Raw genomic sequence first — 24,380 nt, 5'->3', positions numbered from 1 at the left:
TCTGCAAAACTACATCAAGTTAAGATTTTTTGTAGCAGCTGTTAGCCGAACAACGCCGACAATAAGCATTGTACCATACACTCTATAAAAAGATGTACGACATGACAGTTCCCCAAAAGTGAGTCCAAATAATCTTGAACAACCCCTGGTGGCTAGCTGCAGTATAGGTTATAAACCTCCTTTATGTTAGGAGATGGGACATGGCCCAAGATGTCACACAGATTAAATCATTTTTTCCTTAAAGAAGATTTCAGTTATTTATAGTTATCTTATCACATTGATGTGTATTCTGGTAAGTTTGGTTTTAGTTTTTTGATGCTGTAACAACACGATGAAGTGTCATGACAGCTTAAACTGACTCGCGATTGGTTGAAAATTATTATCGCATCTCCACACCAGGATCACTACTGCACAACCTCTGGCTCCAAAGGAATACTTTATATTCTATTTCTGTCAATAGATCTTACACACTGAACCCTTAATACAACGGGAGGAAGTGAGGACACATCCTCTATATTTATTTACAGTCTATGCATTACACCTCCAAACATCAGCATGTTAGCGTTGTCATTGTCAGCGTGTTAGCATGCTGATGTAACATTGGAATGACAGTCAGATAAGCCGGAGATGTGGCCTCTGCTTAACATCACCACCTGCTGCAGGAAAAACTGTGTGGTGTTCTTTTTTTTTGCCTTTAGAGCCCGGCCTTGAAACAACAGGCTCACAAGATTGCTAATAGTGGTCAGACTGTCCTGTGCTTAAAAACAAATATCTCCCATTACAAACAGAAGTGAGGAGGCCAATCAAATTGCAAGAACTTTATGTCAGTGCCAGACAATGTGCTGTTTAGACGCTGCAGCACTGGTGATTCAGCAGTGGGAATTTGGGGAATTTAAAAGCGGTCTCTTGAATCGTCAGATCGCTGTAGCTATAGAGAGAGAGACTATTGCATGTTACCTTTGGAGCTGCAGCCGCTCTCTTCAGGCCTTCTTGTGCTTGACACCCTGTGGGAATTGATAAACACTCGCAGTTTCTACACAGCTATGGGAAATAACCCTGTGAAAGAGGAACTACACCCTCTTGACGTGCTCTCGTTAGAATAGGCTGCCAAAGCACCACGTGAAATACAAGAACGCCGCGTTTTTCTTTTTTTTTTTGTGGTGAAAGAATATGTAAAATAATACAGCCAGATGGCCCTCTGAATGCCACATCGCCTTGCTCTCTCTGAACACTGGGAACTTTCTAGTGTGGGCTTTTGTGCACGGTGCTGAAAGTATGCATTCATTCTCACAGGAGAGCATCAGCTGCTGCAGGGAAGCAGGTTTAATCCTGTATCACTGCAGTGTGTGTTTTTTCTTATTCCTAATAAACATGTTTCCTGCAACCCTATTTGTTACGTGGTGTTTCCAGCTGGATAAATGAGAGATGAAAAGTGGAGCAGAAGGTGATCACTAAGAACATCATGCACAAAGCAGAGTTGTGTCATGTTCTTCGTCTGAGATGATTGAATCCTTAAAATGTATTTGAGATATAACCAGTGGGGTTAGTTTGGGTGCATGAGATTGTCAGGGACATTCAAGTGTGTCCTCGCTGCTAATCAATAGCATCAGCTGGTTTGTTTTCTGCCAGGACTTAACTGGTGACGTGTTATTTTCCAGCACGACTGTGTTTTAAAACCTAACATTGGAAACCAAATGAAAAATTGACTTGTGATTTGAACTCCTGCAGGTTTCTGAGAAATATATTTCCGACGAACTAGCTTTAAAACTAACACTGTGAAATAAATGGCCGTCTGATAATGACAGAACTCTCATATCGCACAGCTCTGTATCTTGACTATTTTCTCCCCACAATGGTGTCACTTGTCTCTCGCCTGAGGATAAATTGAAGAAGACATTGCCTGTGGTGGCTGGCTGCATTTCAGTTGGCAGAGACCACAGAGCTGCTCAGAGGAAGGTTCTGAGGTAAATTGCTGGTTCTGTGAGAGTTAGCTGCCGTCTTTCAAAAAGAAAAAGAAAAAGAAAAAGCTGTTGGTGTTAAATTTAGCAGAATATTACACTTGAAAATGAATCATAATTGGGACACATAGCAAATCATGAAAAAACCCAAAACAAATATACACACAGTCCCTGAAGAAAAGGAAGGTTTAATTAACATGTTAAACAGGTATTTGAACAACTGTAGCAGTTTTTGCCAGTAATGTTCACACCACTCTCTTTTCTTTGACTGAGGTGTAATTAAAATTCTTTGAGAGGTTGTGAAAAGGAATTATCATCCCTGTGGAATCTCAGCAGGCTACGTCAATAATTTGGCTGTTGGAAGCAGTTGAGCCCACTGCTGGATCCTGGTCTCGTTGGCCGGGGGCCCGGAGGAGTGTGCCGATCGCTCCAAGAAGATGACACAGTAATATTCATAGAATCAGGAGGAACTTCTTGTTGGTGATGATCTGCGGCAGCCAGTCTTTTATGCAGACTAGACAACTCATTCGCCTCAATGTTCCTCTGTGACGTGTGTGCTTTTCTGTATTGTTTCCTCATTTGTGATTGGTCATTTGTTACTGTGACACGGGGTGGGGGGGAAGTCAGTGGCATAATTGTTAGTGATTCACCTAGAAAGAAAGAATTGCTCCTGTTTACATTCAAAGCACATTTCCTGTAAATTCATCTGCAGCCACAACCACAACCTCCTCTAAAGAGATGACATCCGTGTTTGTTAGTTAGCTGGATAGAACAAAACATACACTACCAATATCCATGATATTTTGTTGAGGGGCATGACCCATGCGAGGAAGAACTCAAGAATTTCATTTTCTTTAACATTGGGTGTTTTTCAACATTTTCACTGATTTCTCAGAGAACTATTAATGGATTTGATGAAAAAAACAGACATATTTATTGGACTGATATGTATGAGTGTGTTCACTTTGGTGCAGATCCAAATAAGGATCTGGGTCTAGTGAATTTAAATGTTAAAATTTAAGAGAATAATTCATGGGTCCTGATGAAAAAAGACAGGCATGTTTAGGGGACTGATATTTATGAGTTTGTGTAAGTTGGTGCAGATTCAGGCACAAATCTGGAATGTAAATGTGAAGGCGACTGTTGGGCCTTGGTGGAGTCTAATGGTGTTTTCTTTAAAGTTTATGGTGAAGCTGTAGAATATTAAGCCTCAATTACATTTCTTTGTCAATGACACATTGTTTATATCTAAATTGGCTGATAGATCTATACTGGTAACTTATAGTTTTCTAAATCTGTATTAGCGTCAGCACCTCACCAGCAAGTATGTGCTTTAGAGTGTCCTTCTTGTTGTGGTCTATTTTCTTTTTATTCCAGTCTAAGTATTTGATGCTTTCATTAGCTTCATATTGTTGTAACAATGGTGAGATAAGACAATTTGGAGAAATGATTTTGGTATTGTACTTGACATATTTCACTATTTCCCAATCAATTCATGTGAATGATATGTAAAGGACGTCTGCATTAACATGGGGTTTTAAAACATCTTTGTAGATTTTTTAAGATATTGATGAGCAAGTGCAGCCTAGTGCAGATCCCCAAAAACAACAGCCTGTATTTGGTGAATTTAAATGTGGTTCCATTCGGGGCTGTTGAGCATTAGTGGAGGTATGTGCTCTCCTGAGTAATTGTGTTTATTTTTTTCTTCCAATGTTAAGATTTGCTGTATCTGTGCCTTTTTATAATATTTTTTATAAAATTGTTTGAAGACATAATTTTGCATTTTATTCGACACATTTCACTATTGTCTCATTGATAAATCGGTAGAATTCTATTAAAATGACCCCTGCATCCACTGCATGTTTTTGCAAATGTGTCAGTTGTGCATGCATGCAGAAAAGGATGCTGCAGAACAATCCATCCCGCCCAGTGGTGGGAGACAGAACAAAAATACTGTCATCGTGTTGCACATTTTGTTCCTGAAATGTCTCTGCAGTGCATGTAACCGTCTCGCCCGTGAGCAACCTGTGGGGAAACTTTCAAGCAAACTCGTCCTGCTCGGTGCATCTGAGGACACGCGGTGCCCAATGAATGAGCGGCCACTCTGACGATGCTGCCGAAGCGCTGCCGGTCGACACGCCCCCAGCGCGGATACAACCAGCAGGAGCAGGCGCTCAGGAGACACACACACACACACACACACATACACACACACTCACTCACTATGCCGGAGTGTTTGAAGCCGCGATGGGAGTTAACACATCCAAGTTTGTAGAGTTCCTGTTTCCAGCGTCGTTGCACTAAACAAAGACTCTGGCTCTCTTCTTGTTTTCTCCATCTGAGGGGGCTTGTCTGCATTTTTGTCCGAGGCGTCTCTCTCACAGGATGTTGATGATACTGGAAAGCCGGGGTGAGATCCTAAAGTCACTTCTCCTCGGATGAGAACCACCTCCTCTTTTCCACCACACAAAGGGAAACACGGAGCAAGTACTTTCCCCATCGCGCCATCATTTTCTTTTTATATTCTTGTTGTTGTTACTGTTATTTTGAATGTCATTCAGAAGCAGAGGGGGCTGTTTCAAAGACAAAATGGATCACTTTGCTGCAGAGTGCCTTGTTTCCATGTCCAGCCGTGCAATCGTTCACGCTCCTAAAGGGAATAGGGAGATGAAACCAGAGATCCCGTCCTCCTCATCCAGGAGCGGGGAGGAGATGAAGGAGCCCCTGGTGAGAGACAACTCCTCTCTGTTCGTGGTGGCGCGGATCCTGGCGGATTTTAACCAGCAGCAGACTCCCGGCAATGTTGCCGAGCAGGCAAAAATAAAGGATGAGAGCATGCCGAAGCTCCTAGATGATGATGGTGATGGTGGTGGTGATGATGGAAACTCTGCCACACCTACCACCATCTCCGATCCTTCGCTCAAACAAAGAGGCAAGAGATCGAGAGGTCGAGCAGAGCAGGAGTCCCCCCAGAAAAAGCACAAATGCCACTATTCAGGTTGTGAAAAAGTTTATGGCAAATCATCCCACCTCAAAGCTCATCTAAGGACACACACAGGTCAGTCTCACCGGATGCGAATGTTTCTTGCTGTGAACATTATACTTATTGTGGTTCCCCCTTCAATATACACGAGAGGGGATGATATGATTGAAACTACTAAAATACTGATTTTGATTAAGAAAGGGATTTCTCTTATACACCCAGAAAGATATGTGTGCAGAGGAGGGTGGTGACTGCTGTGTCACATGCGTAAATACGCACGGATCCACCCTGGAATGGAAATAGACAGTCAGATTTGGCTCATAGTTTAATCATTTGCATTATGCCTTTAAGTTGTGTGAACTTTGGCAAATGTCATTATGATTTCGGGGAGGGAGGGAGTCGAAAACAGTGCCACTCCCACTCAAGTCTCTGAGCCTTGTCACGGCTTTACTCCCCCCACACAACACCCTCATTGGACGGTGCGTAAAAACCGAAAATACAAAGCAAAAATGCACAAACATCAAATTTTTCTTACACGATCTCATATATTCACGTATATTCTTGCACAAAGTAAACTTTGGTTAGTTTAATGACATCACGACAAAATAAATAACATTCACAAACACGCATTATGCACATCGCAGAATAAATAAACAAGTGTGCATGCAAAAAAAAAAAAGTTTTCAAGATCAATCCAGTGCGTCACACTGCAGAGAGAAAAGAGAGAGATAGGGAGAGAGGCTATAAAATGCGTTCCAGATCAGCAGTGAAGACTCGGTTAGCTTTGACCTTCCTGAAGGACCACACCTCCACATATGCGCTTTGCATTCCGCAGGATAGAGAGCTACAGAGGGAGAGGTTGGAGGGAAAAAGGAGATGTGGATCGACTCAAATTGGGGGGTTTGATAAGCACCGTGCAGTCCTCTGCCTGCCCAGAGCCCTTTGTTGTGATGTGCCACACCCCCAAGCAGACAGACTGCCAGCTGATCTGGCCAGCAACAGACTCAGCTAGCTGAGCCTCGACTGAGGAGCCTCTGCCTCCCTGTTACATGACTGCAGCTCTCACTCCCTTCCCTCCCCTGCTTCTTCCCACACACACACACATACTGATCACACGAAAACCTTATTTGAACTTGACATACATTTGAGTCTTTATGAGATCATATTATAATAGAAAAAAAACACCTTCTCGACTATGACCCCTTTCTTTGCACAACTCTAGTCTGTGAGTCTATATACAAAGGTGAATTTTGACTTTGCTTATTGCTTATGCCTGTCTTATTATAAGGGTACACTCCCCTTTCCTGGTTTGTGACTGGTTTGCATCTGTATATATCTCCAGATTTACTATCCTTTAGATTCATATGGATGCCATATGCCATGGAAATAAAGGGAAACTATATAACTGCCAGCCCACGCTGCTGCAGGCGTGTCATTTATATATATGTATATATGTGTATGTTTGTGTTTTTATCAGCTGCAGCCTGGTGCTGACAGCTCTGGTGTATTACCAGTTTAAGATTTCAGTCTTAGAGAATGAAGCTGATTTGACTTATGTCTATACACTATATACTATATACACTATATTAGTATATATACTCTCACTATACATAAAGTGGGAGTACATGATACTAATAATAGTTTGTCTTAGTGCAGTTCTATAACTGCCCATCGTTGCTGCCCCTGTTTCTTTGCTTATTAAGCCTTTCTTTTCTTCCAGGACACACTTCTGTGTCTGGTTTTTTGTGATTGGCTTGCGTCCTGTTTCTTCTTATTTGATTGGATAGTCACAAAATGTGAGTCATCTCAGTTCATCTGAGCCAGACTTGCAGCAGCGCCTCTCTCAGTGTGCCATCCTCCAGTGCAGTGTGCTTCCCTTCAGCCCTAGCCATGTGTTTTAAGTGCAGTTTTATTGCTCTGAATTTGCCCAATCCGTTGTCTCTTAGCCTGCTAAGTGTTTCCTTTCGCCTGCCTCTCTGTGTGGATATGCCCTGCGTCTTGCTTCACGATTGGTTTGTGCCCCATAAATTCCCATAATAACGACTTGCTGCTTATTTGATTGGATAGCCTCAGAATGTGGGTCATCTAGGTTCAGCCAGGCTGCCTCAGCCAACCTTGCAGTGCTTTCACAGAGCCAGACTCTGGCGGTGCACTTCCCCTCAGCCCCTACTAACAGAGTCAAGAGAGAATGGATCCCATCCCCAGCCAAACACCACTATCTAATTGAGGGGGGAAGCACTGTTATAGACACTAAACAAAGAGCTGGGAACAAGGCGTCCTTACTTGACTTCTCTAACGCCCAAAGCCTCATCATCCCATCTTTTGAAATCCTTGTGTGTGTGATTCCTCAGAATCTGGAGGAGCTAAAGCCTGAGCTGCATTTGATTTCTTATGCACACATTTTGTACAGTACATACAATATTTAATCTCATTTCAAACTCAAAATGAACTTCATCATCATTTGAATCCATGCAAATCATATTTTACTTTATGTTAAGACATTCTTTTAGGACAATATTAGCTGTTTACTCGTTACTATTATTGTCAAGAATCTAAACTTGCTGGTTATATACTGTTGTCAATCAGTATCAGTATATTGTATATTGCAATGAATTTCATAGTTTCTTTCCAACTACTGAAGCATTGGCATTGCAAATCTAAGTGACAAATAACCACTGCTATAAATATAGTTTCAGGGTTTGTGTATAATTAAATACAGTTTTCGGGGTTTCAGGATTTTTGATGCCAATCCATTCATTTTGGAAACTTTTGGAAAACTCTTGTATTCAGGATCATTCACAACCCTCAAAATACGTCCCCAGATAAACCTGTGGATTTTCTCCAGAAACTGGTAAATTTATCTCTTTAAAGGGGTTAAAATGCTCCCGTTTAAATGTCTATTTTTAGGTTTCTTTTCAACCACATTTCCTTCAGCACAGAGTAAAACGGACACTAAGATGTAGCAGACATGGTGTTCAGGCTGAATTTAAATCACTCATTATGCTGCATCGTGTTTGATGTCGAGGAATCCACAGCAGTTTAGGGGTCTATGGTAACCAGACAGCTTTTGTCTGGTGTGGGAGGTGGGACCTTTTTCCATCCAGCACATACACTTATCCTGCAGTATGGAAATTGCAGTTGTGTAATGCTGATGCACAGATAAACACATTTGTAAAGTCAAATGGAGCAAATGAAGGCTATAAAGGTAAAAACTGCCTCTGATTCTTTCTCAGGGAGTTTCTCGGCACCAGTTGGTTTCTTTTTATTCAATCCTTTCCGTCTCTTTCTCTCTCTTCAACTGTGGAACAGACTCTTAACAATGAGGTCCCACTTTCCCAAGAGGTGTCTTGCGGTCATGGGGTACACAGTATTTTCTGTGAAGGCTCATTACCCTGCTTTAGTCATGTCATGCAGACGGCCACGTCCAAAGGAGAGATGGCCCCTGACAAGCTCATTACAAGTCATGTCTTCTTCAGAAAGAACAGCCCGGCTCCTCTTTGCCCCCCACAGCTGGGCCTCACAAAAGGCCATCTTGTCAGTGTATAAAATCTATTCGAAAACTATTTGAATCACCGGGAGGAACAGGGTCAATATTTCTCAAAGACAAAGAGCCTAATGACATATTTTACAGTTGGTTTGACGTTTTGTCTAGACATCTTTTGTGTTGTGCTGGGGGTACCTCTAATACCAAGAGATTGCTGTAAAGCCTTTTACTGTCTGTCCTAAAAACTAAGTGGCACCACCTGGCAGCACAGTTCCACCATCATGTAGCTCCAGTTATTCATGCATGCTTTCTATTTTCGGTCAAATAACTGCGGTTAATGACACTCTTTTAAAACGTGAAATTATCCCAAATTCGGTATGGAAAAAGAGAAGCAGGAGTCTCTGATTTTATATAAACTGCATCTCTGCCAGTGGTTTTATATTTGACTGCAGGGCTACACAGAGTGCAGTGTTCCTGTGTGGCTGGTTGCAGTGATGAGGTAGCAGGGTGGAGATGGGGTTTTCCTGCTCTTTCCTGAGCCTGACCTTGGTGAAGAAATATGCACACAAAAAAAAAAACTACTGGGGCACAAGAGGTTAGTCTCTTTACCTGCCACATGGCAGGATTTCCACCATCCCACCCACTTGAGTAATATTTCTCCTGACATGAAACAAAATAACGATGACTCCTTAGTCAGGAGATGCCCAACACTTTCCATTGACCTCCATTCTGGTGATGCTACAAGTTAAATGTCGGTTTTAAGCCATGCTGGCAGTGTGTCGTGCACTACTTAGGTCCAGACTGAAATATCTTAACAACTATGAAATGCATTGCAGTTAGGTTTTGTATTCGACCATGAATCCTAATGACTCTCTGATTATCATTTGAATTTTCTCTTGTTCCACCAGCAGGTTGACATTTGCAGGTTTATGTGCAGCGTCTCATTTATGACCAAATACCTGCAGAGTTAATCACATCCCTTTTAACTTTAGCTGCACACTGGGTTTAGGGGAATTAGTGAATGTTAGCATGCTCAAGCACTAAATCAATATGCTTCACATGGCACATATGCTCATCATGAGCATGTTAGCTGGTGTCAGTTCCGCTCAAAGCCCCACTGAGTCTGCAGCATGGCTGTTATACATTTACAGAAGAATACATTTTGTCTCACTGTAAGATAAGACTGGATGAAATGTGGTTGGCCCATATGTACCAGTACAGTATGTCCAATGGAAACAAGGTATTAGTTAAATCTACTTGATCCTTGGGATGCATATACAACCAGTGGATCCACCATCTTGTCTGTGCTAATCCTCTGGTCTATGAAAGACCCCACCACGGCGGGATGTGTTTTTGTGCACGTGCTGCCCATATGCTATCCTACATATGGACATATAAAGATGACTGTAGGACAGTTCTTTGCTAATGTCAGGATATAAACCTGATTTAGCCGTGATTTAGCATGCATGTCGAACACTCATAATACTGAAAGGCCCCTGTCAGGCAGTTCCCTGGCTTTGCTGCTTCAATGGCCCATGGGGCTCATGTATTCTTTAGTTAGCTCTGGAGTACTACTATAAAAGCTACTCTGTCTGTTCCCCCACCAGCCCCTCCCACGCTTCTCCAGCCTGCACAGCAAAATAGGTGCTGAAGCGTGTTGTGTTCCCAGGCCAAGACCCGGCCACGGCTTGTGGTGTGGTGTTGATTACCAGCGGCAGGAAGAGAGGGATACAGACCTGTGGAACACTGTGCATTTTTCACCTCTGCTGTTCAAAAACTGCCAGCCACATCACGCAGACGATGGAGGGTTCTGCAGTATAGAGACAGAGAATATACAGTGTGGTGGGGTGGGGGTGGGGTTAGATACCAGGATAGTCACTGTCAATACCATTGATGTAGGTCATATATTCAGCTGCATGCATCTGCAGCTAATCTGATTAACGTTGAAGGGCTGTGACCTCTGCAGCAGAGATCACCCCTGTCAGCTCGGCACTCGAAAGGTCCTATCTGAGAGTCGGACCCGGTCCACCCTGTTCTGTTCAGCACAGTACGAATTAAAGAGAAATGCCTGAAATTTGCTGTGGAGCTAATTTCAGAGGGAGTGTTTTCTCCAGCTGAGCCGTTTATGTTCCCTACAGCATGTAAGGTGTGTCCCCTTTCTCTGCGTGATAAATCAGACTGTGGCAGACCACGGTACACTGGGGTGAGGCCCTCTGCACAGAACGAGGAGTATTTTGTTCAGTCTTGGGGGAAGGAGGGCATAATCATCTCCCTCATGAAACATGAAAATATTTCTCTCCCACTCACCGTCAGAGTATCAGGTATAACACTGGGACAGCTGGCACTATCCCCAGCATGTATCTGCTCTTATTGCGTGTGTGATGAGGCCTCCCAGGATCTAGCAAGGCTATGGCTCTTTGTTTGGCACCGGGCCGTGAGGATGTCTATCTCATATGAGCTATAATGTCAGGCTCCATCAATTGAATGAGCCTGCATTGTCCCATGAGAGTGGGTGATGGGGCATCCCTGCTCCCACCTGCTTATGTAGACCAACTGCAGACACACATTAATACAGTAGCTGCAGCTGCCTGCATGTCCTTAGTTAACCAGAGTTTAAAAAAGGAGGCGACTGCCTGCAACACATCAAGGCTGCAGGTTGTTTTACTATTCACTCAAGGCTGAAAGAGAGTGCCCACTCTAACTAATTGAAGCAAATATGATGAGCTAGTCAATGCAAGTTATCCCGGGCCATTCTCTCAAAGAGTTGAGGGAATGAACTAATGTATGGCTGAGAGTGTGCCGGAATCAGACTGTCACACTCGACCCCCGCTGCATGTCTCCGGGTGAATGTCAATAAGCCCTGTGCAGTGCAGACCAAGGCGAGTGAGTTACGGTTAGTACACACAGTCTGTCTGATTGAAATGCATTACAGGAGTGCGTCTCCTGCTGGGAGCGAGGCTGCCGCTATTGTTCACAACCTGTCAGCTATAGGCCCATGAGGGGAACCGGGCTATTCAACGGCGAGCACTGTCCCCCTCAATAAAGACAAAAGATGATAAGAGATCAAATGCTCGTTGTTGTTGGAGCTTTCTTCCGCGTTGGAGCCGGTCCTCATCACGAGCACCTGACCCACCCAAGGGTGCTCAGTTCCTGCAGGGAGGTCTTATTCTTAATTTTTTGCAACAAACTCTGAAAAGAGCAAAACATGTTTGCAGTGGCAGATTTTCTTGGAAATTTGATTCCTCTCCCACTGAGTTAATTTTTCATAGACAAACAGCCACGTGAACAGTTGTTCTGATCTGAGATGTGTTTCAAATCAAGTTTTTTCTTCTCTCAGACCGCAGAACGTTGTAATCCTTTGTTGTTATTTTTGTGAAGTGAAGCCTGTGTATGTTCCGCTGCATGAACAAAGAAATTAGGCACTGCAAAAACCTTAATGTATATTTATTGTTCTGCAGACACATGTTTGTGTTTACAACATCTTGGCATGTGAGGGTGGGTGTGGAGGGAGAGGCCGGGCACAATTGGGTTACCCCGTCTGCTTCAGTGGTTTATGCTGATGAGGGGCTCGCCAGTCATTTTAGTATTACCCAAAATCACATGAATGCTTGTCTCCTTGCAGAATGGCTGGCTCCTGGTTGGTTACAGGTCATAGCATGTTGTAAACATGCATCCAAATTACAGGATTCTGCGGAGCCCTGCCACTGGAGTTAGTGGTGTCCCTCTCATTTCATGTTGCCAAGCTGGCTGTGGCGCTAAGCCAGCAGTGAGATGAGGTAGCTCCAAATCTAATGAGCTGTGATCTACTGTCTGACTCCAGTCTTACTTTCCCTTTGTCTAGGCTTGTAAAAGTCTGTGCAGGTCGTGTGTGTGTGCACCTTGTTTTTGTCATGAGCTCTGTAAAAGATATTTCCTGCTCTAGTTCTTACAGCCAGAACAAAGTTAACTTCAAAGTGATCTCACATGTATCCACAGGAGCTGGAGTTTGTTCCCCTCTCTCACCCTGAAGAGCTATTTACTCGAGCTCTCTCATGGCACGCTCACGTGGAGGTTTTAGCTGTGGGAGTTTGGCCCATGCCTGAGGACACACCAGGAATGTTATCTCCTTCGGTTTGAAATGCTGGTAGCCGCTGTTGGAGCAGGTGACTGAGTTGAGTTTCTGTGCCACTGCAGCTGCTCACGTCAAAAAGAGATTTGATCTCGTCTTCACAGACCGCATCCCTTACACGGGGAGACAGATTCCGTTTCTCTTGGCCATTTCTGCAGAAACCGAGGAGCCGAACTTCTTAGATATGAATGAGACGGGGATGAAGGGAGACAAGCAAGAGATGAGCGGTTTATTTACTGACCCAGTGGCCTACGAGAGAACAGTTATATAACAAGAGTACCTGTGACATAATTGCATCGCCTTAGAGGGGGGACACTAATGCCTTGCAGTGGTACAGTTTGCATGCATGATGTAACTCACTTTACGGGTAACTGGGTCACTTTGTTCGTTAGGGAAAAGCTTCCCTCATTACGCCCTGTACAACCCCCCTTCACTCCCCTCTGCAACCGACACATTCTGAGAAAGACAAACCCCACCCTGGAAATGGCGCTCTGCCAGAAATGGGTGCCTGGCCTCAGTGGGGCCTGGCGTCATGGCGGCCACAGTGCCCTGCTGTGACAACGCTGGGACTAGTTGGGAAGAACAGCAGGGTAAGGGGAGTAGCTAGCCACATTAGTGTTTCAACAGAGATGCTGAGTGATAGCTGCAGTCAATTGAAATATCTTGTAGAGTGACATCCTCCTACTACAACAGGGTAGTAGCCCCTATCACCATTTCCACTCAGGTTCAAAGTCTTTGTTCCCTAAACCTCCCAATCCTTATCCCTCCTCATAGTATGAATCGAGGGCAACAACCAATTGGGGCATTGCATGTTTTTTTCTTCACGCAAGAGAATTTTCCAAGGCTAACATTAGGGCAGCAGGATTTTAATGCATATTCATATTGTCAACTCAAATGCCAAAAGCAGTTTAGCATCAGACAAAAATGGTCATTGTAGAGTTCATTCTGTATTTTCTAAGAAGTCACGCCGCTCCACATAATTTGATGCGTCTCCATGAGTTGCTGTTGGATACCTGATGCTTCCACTATGACTGCATTACTGTATCAGAGCAGTTAGACTGGATATTTCAGCCCGGCTCTCTGGTGTCTGGTTAAATATTAATGTGGTTGGATCCGTTACACTGGTTATTGAGCCTTAAGCTGCCTGTGGAGCGCAGCTCTTCTTTTTTAGCCAATAACTCATATTGCGGGGCCATGTGGCAGCATGGGCCGCTCTTCTTGCTTCTAAGGTCTGAAATCAGATGATCCTGAATCTTTGAGAAGTGGTAACGCCAGATTCATGCAGGACAGATTAGGAGGTTATGTCTTCACCCCTGTCCTTTCTTGTTGATTGGTTTGTATCTTAAACACAGACGGGAAGATTAGCACAAAATTTAGTGGACGGTATGGAAAGTATGAGCCAGGGTAGAGGCCATTAAACTTTGGTGCAGATTTGATTAATGGGGCAGATATAGGAATGTTTTTATCATTGCGAGATCAGGCTTTTTTTGTTGTTGACATTTTTACTGATTTCCCAGGAAATAATTAATGTATCTTAAGGGGAAAAAAAGGCATGTTTAGGGTTCCAATGAGTGTGTTCAATTTATGTTGAATTTTGTGTTAACTCTTGCAGGAGAGTGAGAACAATAAAGAGATTTTGCAAGAAAAAAGGTGGTATGCAATGAGCATATGCAAATGTCTATATGTCAGTTACAGAGTACATACGCTGAGCCCTCAGGAACCGTAGTGGGCAGGGCAGACTGAGTTTGTCTGGAGCTGAGGTGAGGAGTCAGAGGCAGGAACACAGACTGGGTTGTCTAGACCTGCTCTGTCTGCCTGCATGCTTTGTAACCATGCAGTATGGGGGGAGGGATCGAGACTATAGTGAACCAAGTTCTTGTTTTTGAGACTCACTGGCATCAGGTAGCATATGAGTGTTTGATGCTGAACAGCACTGTTTCCATTGTGGCCCTCCGGGAAACCACAGAACAAAGAAAGCATTTGGCAGACCTGCTCTTATGTGCTTATTTGTCATGCAACCCATAAACATTAACGCATCCCATCATCTATTCCCTTTCGTACCTCAAATCCTTGGCATATACACTTAAACATGATGATTGATTATTCTTATTCTCCTGAAAGAACCATGACATTAAAAGAATATGTCCTGTTCTTTGCTGTGTTCATGCAAAGTCACACGGGTGAAATTAGAATGCTGGATGTAGCTATTGTCAGGCAGAAACTCAGTGAAATGTAACTAAACTGAAAACAGTATTACACATAATGGCCGGGGAACGCACAGCGCTGCATTTAGGAACCACACTCTCTGTTTCCAAATATGAATAGAAGGAAACCACAAGATATATAGTGCCATCTGGCTTTGAGTATATTTGTGTCAAAGCCCACTTTTATTGCCTGATGGAGGGGGGAAGGGTGTAATTTCCCATGTGCCGAGTCACAGATAGTTGTATGTAGGAAAATGGGCAGGGCAACCATTGTGAGTGTGATTAGCATCTGGAGCTTAGATAATTAAACTGTGTCTGCTCCTACAGAACGATTTCCACATAATTTACCCCCAAAGTCCTCTGAGTTACCACAGACTTTTTGTCTCACTTTCTAAAAAATATTTTGAAGACGTCTTCTGTGGTTTTTGACATCCCTCCCCTTACTGACCTATGAGGCACAACCGTAACCTTGAGATCATTATCCCTGGATGACTCAGAGTTGACTCTGTACAGAAAACAGCACAGTCTTGTTGAGCCGGACCTGTCGTCTCTGAAAAAGAGTGTTTGCTGTTCATGTCAGTGTTCATGGGTTGTTAACCTGTAAACACCTCACAATGAGTCACTAACTGTGGTAGCAGAGTTGTTATCACAGTGCAGATGTATGAGTAGGCGTGACTTTGTATTTTTCCATGTTACACTAACTGACACTTTCAGGACTTCTGAAAAGGCTTAGTGCATATAAGGAATTCCCTTTGTACTAAATCTGAAGCATGCACAGTGGATTTAGCACATTTTGGCATTATAACACAAATGTCCATACTTGCCATTACTGCCCACCATTTGTCCAATAAAAGTTTTTAAAAAAGTGAAAAAAATTAATCTTGGCCTGAAACACAGGGATGTTTATATTTGAGTGTGCTGTGCGTTGGAAAATGGCTTTAATATTAAGTATATATGATCTGTAGTACGAATTATTTGTATTTATTTACTTTAATCTAGTTCTGACCTTACTATTTGAATCATTTTATAATGTTTTATTTAGTTAGTTTGTAGTTTTTTAAGCTTTCTCATCTTCATTGTTCTCCATTGCTGTGTGATCATCAAATTATTAAAATAAAATGTCTTCCTATTTTTACCCTAAATTGGTAATTATTATTATCATCATTATTGGTACATGAGATAAAAACATTTAATGACACTGGTGGTTATAGCCATGCTGCTGTAGTCTTGTGCTTCTTTAGTGATTTATACAACATTTCTCTTCCTTCTATGCTTTTTTCAGGAGAACGACCTTTCCCGTGTACCTGGCCAGACTGCAGTAAGAAGTTTGCTCGCTCCGACGAGCTGGCCCGTCATTACCGCACCCACACGGGGGAGAAGAAGTTTGGATGCCCACTCTGTGACAAGCGCTTCATGCGCAGCGACCACCTGATGAAGCACGCCCGGCGCCACTCAGATTTCCAACCCGGCATGCTAAAGAGGCCTCATGGCAGCAGCGGCGGCGGCGGCAACACCACGCGCCCCAGCTCCCTCAGCGACTACAGCCGCTCAGATGCCTCCAGCCCCACCCTCAGTCCCACCCTCAGCCCAGCCAACTCGCCTTAAACTGAAAACCAGTCGCACTTTCCGCCTCTAACCTACGAGGCCTGTGTTTTCATCATAACACTTGTGTTGCACAGTTGTCAGCAACCCCCCCATTTGCTATTCCTGCGCTTGCTGTGGTGTACCATACTGTACATAACTGCTTATTGTAGTGCAATTACTTGTGTGATCCTAAAAGAAGGTAATGCCTTTCCCAGATGGCAATATTTACATTCTGTACCATATGTCTGTATTTTTTTAGCTTCTAATGATGGCTAGTTGTCCAATATACGTCGCAGTCAGCTTAACAAAACACAGACGCCCTGACAAGTCTCATCATGTTTGATTTTCTTTGTTTTTTGAACCGGTGAGGAGAAGGGGTTTACACACACCTCAGGATCGAAGACAGTTACTTTTTCTGGAATACCACAGTACTGAACAGTACTCACATTGACTGCACAATATACTCATCACTTTACTCTGAAATTCAACAGGGGTTGGATTTTACGCCCTGCTCAGGGATGGCCTTGTTAGCTTGAAAGAATGAACACAGTAAAGAGAATCATACAGTACATATATAGCAGCCTTACACTCAACACAATTTGCACTCTGTTTTTTTTGTTGTTTTTTTTTCTTTTGTTGGTTTTCACATTCAAGGAAACTATCCCTATGGTCATACGGTCAATCGTACACAAAGCTCATGCTCTGGTCTCACGTGTGTTCTGGGGATTCATATGTGATGTTAATGCCGTGTATTAAGAAATCTATATCTCCATACCGTCACCTCAGTTAACAAATCTGTCCACCGTCAGTTGCCGTAACACTGGGTTAAACATGTTTTTAGCGTGCAGCGTGTACTGTGTAAATCTGCACCGTGGGAGGACTGAGATTATACGGAGTGAACAGTTTTTTATAAATGCACTCAGTTGAAGAAACCTTTAAATAGACACAGTTAAGTTTCAAAGCAGCTGTTCATACGTTTTTTTCAAGTAAAAGTGCTGTATCATCTGCCAGTATTTTACACAAAATGGACACAGAGGGACTGTGGTTGAAACAATATTTATCCCTCTCTCAAGCACATAGGAAAAAGTACCAAAGACAAGAGTGAAAGAAAGCTTTCTACTCTGTCTTGTGAGCCGCCCTTCATCGAGGCTCGGGGCTAGTGGTTGGCAGTATCACAGGTAGAACCAGACAGCCTGCTCACTTCCCTTCTCCTGGCTCTGACTTTTTTGCGGCCTCCCTGAAGGAAACAGCTGCATCCCACAAGAAGCTATTCACAGCCCGCAGGAGGAGTGCGATCATGCTATTTTTCAGCGAGTCCCTACTTCACTCATCCGGCTCTACCTGTCCTGTCAGGGAGCGGAGAGACTCAAAGACTGCCAAATTGCATAAGTGCGCCTAACTAGGGGGTCAAATGTAGGGCGGGGTTGGGCTTTTTCTGTTGGGCCGAGCCAGGCTGGGCTGCTACATGGTGGCGCAGACGGAACAAAGCTGCTATCTGCAATAGGCAGACAAGAGAGGGCAGGCCCTGATAAAAGAGGAGAGGTTTATCGTGAGCTGAGCAGCACTGAGGAGGAGACACCCAGTTGCAGACAACCCCATCTTCTCCTCCTCCTCCTGCGACTCCCTTCCTCCTCCAACTGTAGGAGATGTGAGCGGAAAGGCTGTAATTAGTGGGTTGATCCAACCTGTAGGATAAGAGTAGAAAGAGAAGAATATGAACAACGGTGCTACCTATACAATGCCGGCAGTGTGTGTTGGATGTACCCAACTCCATCCTAAGCACAGGTAGAAATCCTCTGGTCCTCCTGTCAGATTTTACAATGCCAAGAAAACGTTGCACCAAATTCCCACCAGTAAAACCGGAGCCGTCAAACAGCTGCTTTCAAACTTCTCTCTCGCAACAAGGAGGATTTTAAACTGTTGTAAAAACATCTGAACCGAAATGAACATATCAGCAAAGTGCAGCGTTGCCAGTCTCACGTTGTCCTGCCTGTGAAGCTCATATGTCCCCGTGAGAAAGCTGACTTGTGTTTTCTAGACGGACATGCCTCAATAAGTCGGGCAAAAGGCACAGTAAACCTTCCATGCAAACAGGCACCACTATCAAAACGGCTGCAGCCCCGCCTGTCTGTGTTATGCATACATTTTCTTTTAATGCTTCAGTACTATGGCTGCAAATAGTTTCATGCATGTAGTTTGGTCCGGACTCCAGTCATCGTGAATCCTGTGCGCTCGCTTCATCTTACCATTTCAACCCTCACCCCTGCGGTCCACTGTGTGCATGTTAACAACTTCGCCCTGAAAGCGTGGAGGGTCTTACTTGAGGCGGCGTGGCAGGTGTAAGCTCATGAATGGCAGGCCTTGTCCCTCACTCGCCATAGCGGCCATCTCTCTTTAAAGTCGTAAAGAATCAGCTCGGTCACATCCTCCAGAAGGAAAAACCATCCCTTATTTTGACCGAATGCAGTAGTTTCCTCAAAAACACAACATGTTAGAAAAAAAAACCCTCTGTGAGATGTTAATAAGGTTCCAGGCTGCAAGATGACACTTTGAATGCCACTAATCAGTCGCTTCCAGTGAGGGACGCACTGAGAGGGTTTTTATTTTCAACATTTCTGAAAAAAACAAAAAGACCTCGGATTTTCAGAAACAATTTCTTCTAATTGCTGTTGAGCAGCTTTTTGTGGTATCTATCCATGGCTTTTTTTTTTTTGTAGAGTCAATTTTTGACTTGATTTGTAGTGTAACTTTCTCTTGCGAAAAAAAAACAAACAAAAAAAACGTCTTGAGTGGCTCACCCTTAAGCAGGTTTCATGAATCACTTCTTAATCCATAATCTGCACATTTACCTCAGGGTCGACATCCGCAGAGCAGAAATGGGACAGTTTGTTGATTTTGTTGTAACATCCATGGCTGCACAGAAATGTCTCTGCCAGCCTCTTGCAGTGTTCCTGGGTTCTTAGTGCTCACTGCCGGTCAGTGTCCGACCAACACTGGAATCACAGGAACGCCTCTGTACGGGCCCAGCTCCTGCCTATGTCTGCATAACATTCAACAGTCCTTCTATACGCCTCAGTAAGCACCGGGCAACAATGATGAAATGCCCCTGTAAAGACCTTTGACCATTAGCGCCGGTGGACGTGCTGTACAGTAGGCAACCGAAAGCTCATAACATCAGAAAATAAACTGACTGCGACAGTGTAGACATCCATCCATCCATCCACAGATCCATCCATACTGCACCAGTGACATACAGGCCTCCACAGGCCAAGTGTCTCATTACTTTTATTCTCACTGTACCAAATCTACTTGAATAACACAACACAAAAGGCCATTGAACACAGTTTTGTACATGTCCATTTTTACTGTACTCGCATATGTTGTCAAATAATTCATAACCTCTGGAGAAATGTATATACAATAATATGTTCTGTTTTTGATGATTTCTTTTTTTCTAGATTTTCCATTGTCTTCAGGTCATTTCAGAGATTCCTTTAACTTTATCACAGCATTAAAGTTGACTGTTTTGTCGGGCTGTAACGGCACCATATTTTCTTGAATACAGAAACACAACTTAAACCCTATTTAACTGGGGTTCACCCCTTTAACTAGATACACTTAATACTCTGTTGATGTCAGGATGCAGGCTGTTCCAGTGAGCCTGTTATCCAAAGTTCCTCCACGTTGGAAACTGAAAGGGTCATTGTGGGAGTGATTGGGGTCATGATGAGAGATGGACACTTCCTGACCTCTATGTAGGTTGATTTCCCATTTAGTGACTTTTTTTCTTGATTACTTATTTTCTTTTTCTAGTTTTCCATAAGAATAGAGAGACCACAGCATTGTGAGTTAGCAATGTAGTCACATTTTTTTATTATTATTATTATTATTATTGTTATTATTTTTGTCTCATGTAAGAAGTTTTAAGCTTGTATAATTTTCAAAAATCATACCTCTGGAAATATTTGACTTTTGTCATACCTTCATATCTTTTCAAAGCATCCATCATGTAGCTTACATTTGCTTGATGAGTAGCACAATTAACTGGTGGTTTTATTTGTCCCTACTTGAATAAGGAAGGAAAGAGAGACTTTTTTGTAAACAAAAAACAAACAACAACAAAAACACTGGGCTACATTTTATATTATCATCCCACGTTGTCAGGGTCCTGCACATGTAGATTCAAAAAGTAATCTTTCTGGGAAAATATAAAAAAACATGGGTTTTTTTATATTTTTTTTTTTACAAAAATATTTAAACCATCCCTTCCCTACTGAGCTCCACATCCTTGTCTCGGTCTAAATATTTACTGTGTTTGGGATGATATCAACTGTAAATTCGTATAAAACTCAATTTCAGCATTTGTTTTAATCCATCTTTATGGTTGTAATTGTAATCCCAGTAAGATCAGAGATTTCAACATCTGTCAAAAACAACTTTAGACGTTGACCAAGTGGAAATGCAATGTTTCTACAAATTGTCAGCGTCGTTTTCTTCTAAATGTATGAATAAAATACATTAAAAGAGAATTGATTGTTGACGAGTATGTAAAGAACTAACATTAAATGTTATTTAAGAAGTAGATATTAATGACATGAATATATTCACTGATGAGACCATCTCAGCTGAAATCCTGTTGACTGATCACAATACAAAAGCATGATTGATGCAATTGTGTGCCAAAACCATAATGGTAACTTCATAACGATCATAAAAAATGTTAAGGATAAAAAATTAAAAACTAGCTACTATCAGACATTTAACAAAGGTGTACAGTTTTATAAAGTGTGACATGTTTTTTTACTTTATGTACAGGATTTAATGAAGCAACTCTGCATATTTAATATGCAATTGTTCTAAGTTAAATATTTCTTTTTCCGCTTAATGTAAACATTTTTTGACTGTGTAGATTTGTTTTTCCTGGTTCTTGTTATTTAATTTTTTTTTCCTTTTTTTTGCTGTACAATACTCAAGCAATGTATAATGGCTTATTACAGGTATTTTTTTTTTACATAAACAATCTTAATGATAATGAACGCCCAACCATTCCAAAGGATTGAAAATTTTGCATTTGCTATAAATGTGCTGCTTACCTGATGCATCTTGGTAGGTTTTGAATAGAAGTTCGTCTTGACTGTGAGGTTTTACCCATTGTGAGTTGTGCACAAGGTACTTTTCTCATTGTCAACATTTCCCGGGTTTAATCTCTCCTTTCCTATCTGCTGGCTCCTTGTGCAGGCTTAAGCCAATTCAAACAAACATAACATGCAATATTTAAACGTTCAGACAGAGCATGTAAAGACAGAGCATGTCGTCCCTCATGGCAAAGGCCTGAGGCTTTTAAGGTGGGAATCATGTTTAATCGGCAGCCATGAAAGGATAAAGTGGTTCTTGACCGGTGCGAAGGAGTCTCTGAGTTCTCTCAGCGGCTCCACAGTTAAAAACTGTTACCAAAGGCTTTGAAGGGAAAGATGAATGTTGCAGTAACTTTGAACCCAACCCAACATGGACCCCTGGGTTCAACTTTACATGCTGTAAGTGTTGATCAATGGATGTTGTGCTTCATATGGACCTTTTTCTGCACCTCAACTTTCTTTTAACTTGAATGAACAAAATCCATTTAAATACAAGAGCAAAGGAATACCGAACGAGTAAAAGACTAGTGACTAAAGAGACTGAGTGAGTAGAAACGTGCAGCGTGGCAGATTAGCAGAGCATATCTGTCGGTACCCTTCACTGACCGAGAGCTCTCGCTCAACTGCCACAGCTGACACTGTGCAGAAATTGCTCTTGAAAAACAGGTTGATCTTGAGTCTTTCACTCACACGTTGGATAGATTTGCCCCTAAAGGATTTGTCTTGTTTTAAGTTACGCAGCACACAGTGCTGTCAATGACCTCCCTTTGGTTACAAAGGGCCTGTTGGTTCCGAACCTGTTTGTCTTCAACGTACCTCCTTTGTGTATTGTTGCTCTCTTGATACCTCTGTGTGTTCCTCCTCTGCCCATCACCATCAGTTGCCTGTTGTAGTGACTCCATGGTGCTGCTCTCCCTCTCAGCACCAACAAAATCTAATCTGTAAATAACTCTCGACTCAGCTATGGCCAGTACATTCACATATGACCTCACTCTAACCTTCAGGTGTCATTTTGATTGTTTTTGTTTTTTCTCTCAGCAAACCAAAATCATGCATTCAAGTATTACAGTTGTACAGTTCCTTGGATTCTACACACTTCTAATGTGCTGGTCTTAGCTGCTCTGCTGTACCTTTTTATGGCATTATTTTTTACATGTTAGACAATATATTGTGACCATGTCCTATGCAAATATGAAAAATAACAGATTGTTGAATAATGTATGTTGTCATAACTTGTATGCATGAAATAGTGAAGTTTACATTTGGAAATAAATTCATAAAATAAGCAGCTCAAAAATTTGATTTGTGGTCTATTCCTTTTCGGTTTATGTGACAACTACTGTGGCCACGATAAACAGGAACGAACACATGACAGGACAATGAGAAATGCTAAAACATAGGCTAGTCGCAAGAAGATGAGAGTCATTGGCCGATTGTTTTTTCTCCATCTTTGAGTTTTGATGTCATGGCTGTGACCAAGATCATTCAGACAGAGGGACAGAGACATTCCATTTTCTCTGCGCTGGTAATGACATCATTGTCACTGGATTATGACGTACAACGACAATAAAATCGGCCGGTGGAAAATCCCACAATTCATTTCAAATGTTTATTTCTCACTTTGTATTAATACCTTTAGGTAAAAAAAACATGTTGCATGACAATCTATAAATGTAGGAATAGACATGCTAGTCTCAGTTTGTGCTGTGATGCTCTGCTCCTATTTACATTTGTCTGACTCTTCGGGCTGTTCCTGCTGCCCTCTCAACTTCCATTGTGCACCACGGGGAATAAAAATCTTAAAACATTCAGACACCACTGCAAAATCACGCACTCACTATATATCCTCCATATGAGTGTCTGTACCGGTTGCACAGAGGGATTCTGTACCTCTTCATCTGTACATTTTCAGAATTCAAAACATGAGATGTGTCAAATAAAATACTATTGGTCTGCCTTATGGTGGACTGCTCAAAAAAATCCTGGGGGGAGGCAGGTGTGCATGGCATTCCCATAATCTTACCTGCCCTCAGTCAAGTCAAGTAAAGGGCTACAAGCAATATCCCTGACTGCACTGAGCTGAGCATTGGTGTTTTATTACTTATGAATTTAACTGGGACATTTGGAGGAAGATATTTTATTAAGTTAATTCAGTCAACACTTTGTCATGGTTTACCCATTGAGGAGAAGGTCATATTTTAAAGGGACAGCTTAGTTGAGAGAATGAGCTGTGATCGGTAGGTGATTGACGAGCACCCATAAACCAGTAGCTGACAGCTTATGACAGCTGAGTTCATGACTCTATGTCCTGCATGAACTAACGCGATGCTTCATATATCTTTCTTTAACTTGATGATTTAAAACCTTGCAGTGTGCTCTCACAGTTACACCAGAGAACTATATAGAAATGGTGACATTTCTCATTTAGAGAGCCTTTTCTCACAAGCCTGCCTTTCACTTCAGTATTATTCCTGAAAGAGGAAGTGCACCTTGTTCCCCCATGCAAATATTTACAGTAACTGCTGGGGTATCAACAATGGGTGGGGCATTGTAGTGCTGGGTACTCCTTCCTTCCTTATTGTGTTTTCAGGTCAAATCAACAGATAAATTGTGTGAAGTTTCCTGTACATACTCACTGCCTTTGCAAGCAGAAGAATGAACGATTCACCACAAATACAGCCTCCACCCTGAAAACTGCACTTTTTCATCTGCATGTTCAGCAGCCGACATGTGCTTATAGTCCCCCCCACCACCAGCAGAGACCACAGGCGTGGCCTATCCTGCTCACAATGAACCATGCAATGTGAAGTGAGACAGGAAGGAAGAGAGAGAACGACAGCTTTAAAATTCTTGATGAGGAGGCCTGCGTGGTGTTCTCCCTGCTCAATCTGTACACCTCCTGTCTCCTGGCAGGTTGAGGCCAC

At 42.6% G+C, this 24,380-nt stretch overlaps 1 protein-coding gene across 1 annotated transcript; it reads left to right on the top strand.

Annotated features, from left to right (window-relative positions):
• The first annotated feature begins 3,954 nt into the window (after nucleotides 1–3,954).
• klf13 (Kruppel like factor 13) lies at nucleotides 3,955–22,753 on the top strand. Its single transcript, XM_020079283.2, has 2 exons — nucleotides 3,955–5,016; nucleotides 16,020–22,753. The coding sequence occupies exons 1-2, from the start codon at nucleotides 4,509–4,511 to the stop codon at nucleotides 16,340–16,342; spliced, it is 831 nt and encodes a 276-aa protein (XP_019934842.2). The 5' UTR covers nucleotides 3,955–4,508; the 3' UTR covers nucleotides 16,343–22,753.
• Nucleotides 22,754–24,380: the final 1,627 nt, after the last annotated feature.

This window comes from Paralichthys olivaceus, chromosome 7 (genome assembly GCF_024713975.1).
Source record: "Paralichthys olivaceus isolate ysfri-2021 chromosome 7, ASM2471397v2, whole genome shotgun sequence".
Classification (NCBI taxonomy): Eukaryota; Metazoa; Chordata; class Actinopteri; order Pleuronectiformes; family Paralichthyidae; genus Paralichthys; species Paralichthys olivaceus.
This window is presented reverse-complemented; position numbering and strand designations above follow the sequence as displayed.